An 11833-nucleotide genomic window follows, 5' to 3' on the forward strand; every position below is an offset into this window, starting at 1 on the left:
TCTGTGGGCATAGGGGTGGGCGCGTGCTGCATAGAACCTGCCCAGTTCTGCGACGGGAGAGCGACCTGATGAGGTGGCGGCGCATGCCGCGGAGCCGCGCCGGGCATTGGCGGCGCCGCCTTTGGCTTCGGCTGTGCAGGATTGGGGGGCGGGCCAGCGCCCCAACATGCCATGGCTGCCCTGGGTCGAATCCTCGCCGCTCTTCCGTGCGTAAGCCGCGGGAACCCGGGCACAGCTATCCGGCGAACCCTAGCTGCCTCCGACGTGCGATAGGAGAAACACGAGACGTCGGGTCTAGTCGATCCCCTCGTCGACTCGACCCATGCAAGTCCCGTTCAGCGACGATAACCCGATCGGTCTCCTGGCTGTAGAGCTGGGCCTCATACCCAGTCCAAGCCAGGCCGAACTCGGCGTCGCGATTCACCGGCCCGTCACGGCCGAAGAGAGCGTTCAAACGACGCGCCCGGTCCTCCGTGATCCCGATCTCCGGCATGACCAGCGTTGACGCATGCAACTGTGTAAATGGCTGAAGCTCCAACGGGGCATTGCATGTGTAGGTGCAGCTCCGAAATAGGTCAGATTATCGAACGGGTGAATAATTGTTTATGGTAAAGATATCATTTGAATTTCTCAAATTTCTCATCCTTAACAAGAAGCACTATGAACCGGAAGTACTAAGCCAAAAAATATTATGACGAAAGGATATGATATAATAACAAACAATAATTGGGAATGCTGCTTTGCTACTCACTTCTGCCATGAAACAGAGAGCACCAATCACATGCTGCTGCTTTGCTACTCACTTCAATCTCTCTGGGATAATCTCATGATGCTCGCCCCTTCGGCTCCCAACAACTTTACAATCTTTGGGAAGGTGTTCGCCTTGACAAGGTGTTATTTCGAACATTTGGAAGAGACGGAATGCAATGGCTTTCACGAATGACCTTCAAGATCTTAACTCCACTCTCACAAGATGCGCTGTGATGTTATGCTATGGTCCAATCGCTGCAACTCCATTCCAATGCAGTCTTTACTTAGAGACTGGAGCACTATGTTGTACCATCTACTAGCTATGAGATTGTAACCGTTGTTTCTTTTTCACTCTTCTTCCTCTTTAATTTCTTTCATCCACTAGACTATTGTACTATGCTGAACTCTTTGACTCATTTGAAATATAGTTCAGGCAGGTGTAAGCCCACCGTGCTCCCTGTAAAGAAAAACCAATGATTCGAAAACAAAGGTGCAAGATTCATCACAAGGAACCTAGCCATTTGAGTTATGCTCAGTTTGCGGTGTGAAAACCGATTTGGCACAGCGGGTTGTATCTTTTTGTTTTGACACCTAGTCGAAATGGCAGTGTGCCCCTACGTTCTTATTAGGAAGAAAAATGTTGGCCCAGTTGATATGAAAAACTAGACCGAAAACCACACAACAACATGATTGATTATGGAATAATCATGCGAAACCACTGATAGCAAACACGATCTATCCCTAACGGGAACTAGACCCACCACTACTTGCACACTGAAGGCCAATACAATATCACTGGCATCGCCCCCATTAGGACAAGGCCTTCGTTGTTAAGCTTCATGCACTAGCCAACGCAATCAAAAGTCTGAATTGATGAAAAGGGCTAAGCAATCCACATATACACTTCAACACTTGCCCATGGCTCCCCCAAGTGCTCACACCACCACCCCATGAAACCCCGTGGGAGGGAATTCGGTTGCACCAGAAGCCGTCACAACCTAGATCCAGACAACCATGATCTGATCTCAGGGTGAACTCTTCGGCGACACTAGCTCCAAGAAGGATAAAGACGCCCATGTACGCCTTGGTCGTCGTTCGCCCAACGTCTAGGAAACTCACCTCAACGATCGTCTTGGAAAGAGGCTCGGCCATCGACAAACTCCACAGTCAAGCCCGAGGTGACAATGGCTGACCATGGGAGGTAAACAGAGAGTTGCCGCCCCGATGCCTCGCCACAACACCACACACACACACACACACATCACCATTGAATTCAAAAAGCATGATTGCCAGATTTAATGAGAACGTGTTATTTAGTTTATTACACCCATAAACAAGCCCAACGAAAATCAGGTCTGTAAACATCGGTTATCCAACCTTGAAGTCTCACTGCACCTACTCGCGGGCAGACTTCAACTCGTGGATCCAGAAGGCCAACGCGACTATTCCTGGACACTGGCCCATAATGTCAAAAAAAGGAATTATAGGACGATTTAACCAAAAATATTTCTTATTAAAATGCCATGAGATAAGGTCATCCATCATGTCAAGTGCTAATGGGATATTTATGATACATGGAGCATCAGTGGGCCAAAATATCTCATGTATGGCATTTTCTTTAGCTAATATGATGTCTACAGTCTATCCCATTGATCCTGTCTTGAAACGATTCTCTTGAAATTTATCACAGTTTCTCGAGTACCGGAAAAACTCGGCACACCAGGAGAAAAACAATTTTATCATTTGCGGGGTAACCCGTACCCGTATGGCACAATAGGAGAAAAGCAAATTTACCATTTGCGGGATATCCGGTATGGCACAGCAGGAGAAAGACAAGTTTACCACTTTCGGGTTATGTCGTGGATGTATCCGCCGTTTGATGCTTTGAGATTCGTGTTATATCTTTTGGGTTTGGCAAAATTTTGTTTCGTTTCAAAGTGTTACATTAGGCTTCTCACTGGTTTCAACATGTATCAAAATAATTTATCCTGCAGCATTGTATACCAGTATATCCAATCTGAGACCAGCACTCTTTTTTTTTTAGGGCGAGACCAGCACTCTTATTGACGAAACCTTTTGATACACTTGGATAAAAGAAAAACACAATGAAACATCCTGAAAACAAGACAAATTTTGCCCAAAAAGGAAGTAGCACGAAGCTGAAAGCAAGGGTAGATCGGTGGATCCATACCTTGCACGTACGACAGAAAAACCACTCTCCGTTCAACTGCTAATTAATTCATCTCCACAGCAGCTGCTTTCACCTGCTTGTCTTTGGTGGCTGCAGTGTGGTGGTGGTCGTCGTCTTCGACGGCGGCGTCCTTCATGCCGAAAAGCTTGCCTATGTCCTCGAGCGGCTGCCCGCGCGTCTCGGGAACGAAGGCGTAGAAGAAGAGCCAGCCGAGCGCGGCGAGGCCGGCGTAGAGGAAGAAGCTGCCGCCGATGGTGATGGCCTTGGACAGGGAGAGGAAGGTCATGGAGATGGCGGCGCTGGTGACGCGGTTGCAGGCGACGCCGAGGGCGAAGCCGAGCGCGCGCACCCGGAGCGGGAAGACCTCGGAGACGTAGACGCTGGTGATGGGGCCGAGGCCCATGGAGAAGAAGGACACGTAGGCCAAGGTGGAGGCGATGCAGAGGCCGATCGCCCACGTGATCTTCTCGTCCGGGTGCTGGCCCACGACGGTGAGGCCCGTGCCGAGGCCGATGAGACATACGAGCATGCCGGCGGTGCTGGTGAGCAGCAGCGGCCGCCGGCCGACACGGTCGATCTGGAAGGTGGCCAAGAGGATGAAGAGGGTCTTGGTGACCCCCATGGCGCACGTGACGCCGAGCAGGTGGTTGTCGCCGGTGATGCCGGCGCTCTTGAACACGCGTGGGCTGTAGAGCACGACCGAGTCGGAGCCGGTGGCCTGCTGGAAGAAATGGACGCCGAGCGCGGCGAGCAGTATGCGGCGCATGACCGGGGTGGGCGAAAAGATGAGCTCCTTCCACACCTGCTTCTCGTTGCCGCCTTTTCTCTTGGGCACGGCGACCACGTCGCCGTCGAGGTCGTGGGGGATGCCGGCGGCAGCCTTGATTTGGTCAAGGCGCTCGACGGCTTCCTCTGGCGTGTCGGAGGTCTTCTCCAGCACGACCCTGGCGTCGGCGAGGCGGCCTTTCATGACGAGCCAGCGGGGCGACTCCGGCATGCCGAGCACCATGAGCGCGAGCAAGGCCGAGGGGACGGCGCCCACGCCGAGCATGATGCGCCAGTTGATGTGGTGCGGGAGGCGCGCGAAGGCGTAGTTGGAGACGTAGCCGAGGAGGATGCCGACGTTGATGAAGACCTCGGTGAAAGAGGTGAGGAGGCCGCGGGTGGATGCCGGGGCGACCTCGGCGGTGTAGACGGGCGCGACCATGATGGCGAAGCCGACGCCCATGCCGCAGACGAAGCGGCCGAGCATGAACATGAGGTAGTCGACGGCGAAGCCCATGAGCAGGGAGCCGACGAAGAAGATGGCGGCGGCGATGATGACGGTGTAGCGGCGGCCGATCCAGTCGGAGGTCCTGGCGCCGGCGAAGGAGCCGAGGAGCGCGTAGACGCTGAGGATGCCCATCATGATCTCCACCTGCACGTCCGTGAGGCGCAGGTCCTCCTTGATGTAGAGCGACGCCCCGCTCATCACCCCGACGTCTGGAGAACCAATTTATTTAGTAATAATGCATGGCGAAAGGACGAAAGAAGATGCCATTGCGTTGACACGTACCGTAGCCGAGGACGACGGTGGCCATGGAAGCGGAGAGGGCGCAGGTGCAGGCGTACTTGAAGTTGCCCTTCTTCTTGGGCTGGACCGCCGCCGCCACCGCCGCCTCCGGGAGCGCAGCAGAAGCCATCCTAGGTACTTCTCAGTGAAGTGCCGTACGTGTTGTGCTGCCCGGTGGTGCTCCCTCCGTTGCCTCCATTATATACGCAGCGCACTGGAGGCGTGCTGGGGAAGAAGAAGGTGGATGCGATTGGTGATAATTAAATTAAAACAAGAGGACGCCGATGGAGGGAGTGGGAGGCGGGGAATATATGCGCGTGCGTGATCCTTTGAGATGATATGGACGCACGGTCATCGGTCCTTTGTCCGATCCCCTGCTTCTGACAGCCAATCAACCAATCAAGGCAGCAGGAATAGTTTGAACTTTGAAGGAAGCTTGAGCTAGACAGATGCCATCCACACCTAAGAGTGGAATAGATACTCTCACGTTTACGGGGACAGCCAGGCCTTTTATAGCAAGCGTGTAATTTGTCTTGCAGTTACAGCACTGCACTGCTGGAACCAGCAACGGCATCTCAGCAACAGTCGAGCAGTACAGAGACTAAAAACAACGAATAAGAGTACGGACTGACACTAGCTAGAGTACAACCACCCACACTCATATCAGCAGTGGGGTGGCAGCAATCCGGCTCCGGCCCACCAACGCCAAACAAACGCCTACAGCGAGAACCAGCACCAAACCAGCACCTAACACACGCGCAAAAAGGAACAAGTTCGAGCTGCGACCCGCGCGACTGTCAAGATCTTCCTCACCGTGACGTGCACTGCAGCCACTAGCACCAGTCCCGAATATGACGTGCACTAGAGCGACTACATACTGATAAAATGAGACGACACTCTTCACGCGGGAGCAGGGACACAAAAAGGAAGGAAACAAGTTACTTGTAGCCATCAACATACACGCCAACACACCACCCCGCATGTTTAGGCTGAGAGCCACCTCCCTCCAACAACGTCTCCTCTTCACCCTTCTCCGGTGGCATAGCAGGTGGAGGGCCCTCCACTGCCAAAGGAAAGCAATAATAATGGATTTAAAGAAAACATAAACATGTGTCACGCTCACCGAGCCGTGACGTGCACCGGCGTGAGAGCTCAAGAAAATAACTTCAAATATATTCAAAGGTTTCAAAATATATCAGTTCGTTTTTGCTACAAATAAAAATTCTTGCTTCCATCTGAAGGGCTTATGGAGCGTTATTGTCCTCGTTGCCCCTTGAGGGCTCAGTGTGACTATCTCGTGCTGAGAAATTTCTTCCATGCCAGCGCGAGATTGCTTCGATATACACAGTAAACTGCACTGAAGAAACAAATGTACGGTGGGCTATTGAAGCTCATTGTCGATACAGTAGAATCATATGTAGCATACTTTGTAAGCTCCCACATGTAAGAAGCATGAAATGATTGCTATCTCAATTGTTCTCATCTGAATAGGAAGCATAGAAATTCGAAAACATTAAATAACTACAGGGCTAGGGTAACTAAATACGAAATACTCAAGTACATCTAGTTTTGCTGATGATTTGGTGATGAACAATAGTGGAAAGAACAATTTGATAGCCAACAACACAATACTCGGTGTAACACGAACATCTACGTGTAACTTGGCACAAAAATTAGTAGAAACAAACTGAGAATCATTTATGTGTGGGGAATAAGGACAGATGATGATGGAAATAGGGGCGATTAACGCAATGCGATACAATTGATCCTGAGAAGGGACTTCAACTTAGGGGAAGGAGCCAGCGCCGCTGCTGGTTCACCTGCTAACGGGTGGTACGTGAAGGAAATATGCCCTAGAGGCAATAATAAAGTTATTATTTATTTCCTTATTTCATGATAAATATTTATTATTCATGCTAGACACGGATCGAGACTGGGATTTGTCACTCCGTATGACGGAGAGGTATCTCTGGGCCCACTCGGTAATGCATCATCATAATGAGCTCAAAGTGACCAAGTGGTTGATCACGGGATCATGCATTATGGTACGAGTAAAGTGACTTGCCGGTAACGAGACTGAACGAGGTATTGGGATACCGACGATCGAGTCTCGGGCAAGTAACGTACCGATTGACAAAGGGAATTGCATACGGGGTTGATCGAATCCTCGACATCGTGGTTCATCCGATGAAATCATCGTGGAACATGTGGGAGCCAACATGGATATCCAGATCCCGCTGTTGGTTATTGCCCGAGAGCCGTCTCGGTCATGTCTGCATGTCTCCCGAACCCGTAGGGTCTACACACTTAAGGTTCGGTGACGCTAGGGTTGTATGAATATGAGTATGCAGCAAACCGAATGTTGTTCGGAGTCCCGGATGAGATCCCAGACGTCACGAGGAGTCCCGGAATGGTCCGGAGGTAAAGATTTATATATAGGAAGTCTTATTTTGGTCGCCGGAAAAGTTTCGCACTTTATCGGTATTGTACCGGGAGTGCCGAAAGGGGTCCGGGGGTCCACCGGGGGGGTCCACCTGCCCCGGGGGGCCACATGGGCTGTAGGGGGTGCGCCTTGGCCTATATGGGCCAAGGGCACCAGTCCCAAGAGGCCCATGCGCCAAGGAGACTTGGAGAGGGGAGAGTCCAAAGAGGGGAAGGCACCTCCGAGGTGCCTTGGGGAGGATGGACTCCTCCCCCCCTTGGCCGCACCCCTTCCTTGGAGGAAGGGGCAAGGCTGCGCCCTTCCCCCTCTCTTGCGCCTATATAAAGGGAGGGGAGGGAGGGGTGGCCGCACCCATAAGCCCTGACGCCTCCCTCCTCCCTGCAACACCTCCTCCTCCTCCCGTAGTTGCTTAGCGAAGCCCTGCCGGAGTTCTGCTGCATCCACCACCACGCCGTCGTGCTGCTGGATCTTCATCAACCTCTCCTTCCCCCTTGCTGGATCAAGAAGGAGGAGACATCATTCGCTCCGTACGTGTGTTGAATGCGGAGGTGCTGTCCGTTCGGCACTAGGTCATCGGTGATCTGAATCACGGCGAGTACGACTCCATCAATCCCGTTCCATTGAACGCTTCCGCACGCGATCTACAAGTGGTATGTAGATGCAATCACTCTCCCATGACTCGTTGCTAGATGAACTCATAGATGGATCTTGGTGAAACCGTAGGAAAATTTTTAATTTTCTGCAACGTTCCCACGATGGAGATCAAGGTGTCACGCCGGTGACGATGGTGATCACGACGGTGCTTCGAAGATGGAGATCACAAGCACAAGATGATGATGGCCATATCATATCACTTATATTGATTGCATGTGATGTTTATCCTTTATGCATCTTATCTTGCTTTGATTGATCGTAGCATTTTAAGATGATCTCTCACTAAATTACCAAGAAGTGTTCTCCCTGAGTATGCACCATTGCGAAAGTTCTTCGTGCCGAGACACCACGTGACGATCGGGTGTGATAGGCTCTACGTTCAAATACAACGGGTGCAAAACAGTTGCACACGCGGAATACTCAGGTTAAACTTGACGAGCCTAGCATATACAGATATGGCCTCGGAACACAGAGACCGAAAGGTCGAGCGTGAATCATATAGTAGATATGATCAACATAGTGATGTTCACCATTGAAAACTACTCCATCTCACGTGATGATCGGACATGGTTTAGTTGATTTGGATCACGTGATCACTTAGATGACTAGAGAGATGTCTATCTAAGTGTGAGTTCTTAAGTAATATGATTAATTGAACTTAAATTTATCATGAACTTAGTCCTGATAGTATTTTGCAAACTATGTTGTAGATCAATAGCTTGCGCTGTTGCTTTCATATGTTTATTTTGATATGTTCCTAGAGAAAATTGTGTTGAAAGATGTTAGTAGCAATGATGCGGATTGGATCCGTGATCTGAGGTTTATCCTCGTTACTGCACAGAAGAATTATGTCCTTGATGCACCGCTAGGTGACAGACCTATTGCAGGAGCAGATGCAGACGTTATGAACGTTTGGATAGCTCAATATGATGACTACTTGATAGTTTTGTGCACCATGCTTTATGGCTTAGAATCGGGACTTCAAAGACGTTATGAACGTCATGGACCATATGAGATGTTCCAGGAATTGAAGTTAATATTTCAAGCAAATACCCGAGTTGAGAGATATGAAGTCTCCAACAAGTTCTATAGCTAAAAGATGGAGGAGAATCACTCAACTAGTGAGCATGTGCTCAGATTGTCTGGGTACTTCAATCGCTTGAATCAAGTGGGAGTTAATCTTCCAGATAAGATAGTGATTGACAGAATTCTCTAGTCACCATCACCAAGTTAGTAGAACTTTGTGATGAACTATAGTATGCAAGGGATGACGAAAACGATTCCCAAGCTCTTCGTGATGTTGAAATCGACGAAGGTAGAAATCAAGAAAGAGCATCAAGTGTTGATGGTTGACAAGATCACTAGTTTCAAGAAAAGGGAAAAGGGAAAGAAAGGAAACTTCAACTAGAATGACAAGAAAGTTGTCACTCCCATGAAGAAGCCCAAAGCTGAACCAAAGCCTGAAACTGAGTGCTTACACTTCAAAGGAAATGGTCACTGGAAACAGAAATACCCTGGATATTTGGTGGATAAGAAGGATAGCAAAGTGAACAAGGGTATATATGATATACAGGTTATTGATGTATACCTTACTAGTGTTTATAGTAGCCCCTGAGTATTTGATACTTGTTCGGTTGCTAAAAATTAGTAACTCGAAACAGGAGATACATAATAAACAGAGACTAGTTGAGGGTGAAGTGACGATGTATGTTGGAAGTAGTTCCAAGATTGATCATCATCACACTCTCCCTATACTTTCGGGATTAGTGTTAAACCTAAATAAATGTTATTTGGCGTTTGCGTTGATCATGCATATGATTTGATCATGTTTATTGCAAAACGGTTATTCATTTAAAGTCAAAGAATAATTGTTATTCTGTTTACATGAATAAAGCCTTCGATGGTCATACACCCAATGAAAATAGTTTGTTGGATCTCGATCGTAGTGATACATATATTCATAATATTGATGCCAAAAGATGCAAAGTTGATAATGATAGTGCAACTTATTTGTGGCACTGCCGTTTGGGTCATATCGGTGTAAAGCGCATGAAGAAACTCCATAAAGATGGATTTTTGGAATCACTTGGTTATGAATCATTTGATGCTTGCGAACCGTGCCTTATGGGCAAGATGACTAAAACTCCGTTCTTCAGAACAATGGAACGAGCTACTGACTTGTTGGAAATAATACATACCGATGTATGCGATCCAATGAGTATTGATGCTCGTGGCGGGTATCGTTATTTTCTGACCTTCACAAGATGATTTGAGCAGATATGGGTATATCTACTTGATGAAACATAAGTCTGAAATAGTTGAAAGGTTCAAAGAATTTCAGAGTGAAGTGGAAAAATCATCGTAACAAGAAAATAAAGTTTCTGCGATCTGATCACAAAGACGAATATTTAAGTTACGAGTTTGGTCTTCAATTAAAACAATGTGGAATAGTTTCACAGCTCACGCCACCTGGAACACCACAATGGAATGGTGTGTCCGAACATCGTAATCGTACTTTACTAGACATGGTGCGATCTATGATGTCTCTGATCGGTTTACCACTATCGTTTTGGAGTTATGCATTAGAGACAGCTACATTCACGTTTAATAGGGCACCATCTAAATCCGTTGAGACGACACCGTATGAACTATGGTTTAGCAGTAAACCTAAGCTGTCGTTTCTTAAAGTTTGGGGCTGCGATGCTTGTGTGAAAAAGTTTCATCCTGATAAGCTCAAACCCAAATTGAAGAAGTGCGTCTTCATAGAATACCCAAAGGAAACTGTTGGGTACACCTTCTATCACAGATCCAAAGGCAAGATTTTCGTTGCTAAAAATGGATCCTTTCTAGAGAAGGAGTTTCTCTCGAAAGAAGTGAGTGGGAGGAAAGTAGAACTTGATGAGATAACTGTACCTTCTCCTGAATTGGAAAATAGTTCATCACTGAAATCAGTTCCAGTATTCCTACACCAATTAGTGAGGAAGCTAATGATGATGATCATGAAACTTCAGATCAAGTTACTACAGAACCTCGTAGGTCTTCCAGAGTACGGTCCGCACCAGAGTGGTACGGTAATCCTGTTCTGAAAGTCATGTTACTAGACCATGATAAACCTATGAACTATGAGGAAGCGATGATGAGCCCAAATTCCGCAAAGTGGCTGGAGGCCATGAAATCTGAGATAGGATCCATGTATGAGAACAAAGTGTGGACTTTGGTGGGCTTGCCCGATGATCGGCAAACCATAAGAAATAAATGGATCTTCAAAAGGAAGATAGATGCTGATAGTAGTGTTACTATCTACAAAGCTCGACTTGTCGCAAAAAGGTTTTCGACAAGTTCAAGGTGTTGAACTACAATAAGATTTTTCTCAACTGTAGCGATGCTTAAGTCTGTCCGAATCATGTTACCAATTGCCACATTTTATGAAATCTGGCAAATGGATGTCAAAACTGCATTCCTTAATGGATTTATTAAAGAAGAGTTGCATATGATGCAACCCGAAGATTTTGTCAATCCTAAAGATGCTAACAAAATGTGCAAGCTCCAGCGATCCATCTATGGACTGGTGCAAGCATCTCAGAGTTGGAATATACGCTTTGATAAGTTGATCAAAGCATATAGTATTATACTGACTTGCGGTGAAGCCTGTATTTACAAGAAAGTGAGTGGGAGATCTGTAGCATTTCTGATACTATATGTAGATGACATATTGTTGATCGGAAATGATATAGAATTTCTGGATAGCATAAAGGGATACTTGAATAAAAGTTTTTCAATGAAAGACCTCGGTGAAGCTACTTACATATTGAGCATCAAGATCTATATAGATAGATCAAGATGCTTGATAAGATTTTCAATGAGTACATACCTTGATAAAATTTTGAAATAGTTCAAAATAGAACAGTCAAAGAAGGAGTTCTTGCCTGTGATGCAAAGGTGTGAAGTTGAGTAAGACTCAAGACCCGACCATGGCAGAAAATAGAAAAAGGATGAAAAGTCATTCCCTATGGCTCAGTCATAGGTTCTATAAAGTATGCTATGCTATGTACCAGACCTATTGTATACCTTGCTCTGAATTTGGCAAGGGAGTACAATAGTGATCTAGGAGTAGATCACTGGACATTGGTCAAGAATATCCTTAGTTAGGACTAAGGAAATATTTCTCAATTATGGAGGTGACAAAAGGTTCGTCGTAAAAGGTTACGTCGATACAAGTTTTGGCACTGATCCAAATGACTCT

At 47.3% G+C, this 11833-nt stretch overlaps 1 protein-coding gene across 1 annotated transcript; it reads right to left on the minus strand.

Annotated features, from left to right (window-relative positions):
* Nucleotides 1–2863: 2863 nt before the first annotated feature.
* Nucleotides 2864–4765, minus strand: LOC119349769 (putative polyol transporter 1). Its single transcript, XM_037617851.1, has 2 exons — nucleotides 4497–4765; nucleotides 2864–4423 (listed from the first exon to the last, which is right to left on the minus strand). The coding sequence occupies exons 1-2, from the start codon at nucleotides 4621–4623 to the stop codon at nucleotides 2985–2987; spliced, it is 1566 nt and encodes a 521-aa protein (XP_037473748.1). The 5' UTR covers nucleotides 4624–4765; the 3' UTR covers nucleotides 2864–2984.
* Nucleotides 4766–11833: the final 7068 nt, after the last annotated feature.

The sequence above is a fragment of the Triticum dicoccoides genome, chromosome 1B, assembly GCF_002162155.2.
Source record: "Triticum dicoccoides isolate Atlit2015 ecotype Zavitan chromosome 1B, WEW_v2.0, whole genome shotgun sequence".
NCBI classification, from domain to species: domain Eukaryota; kingdom Viridiplantae; phylum Streptophyta; class Magnoliopsida; order Poales; family Poaceae; genus Triticum; species Triticum dicoccoides.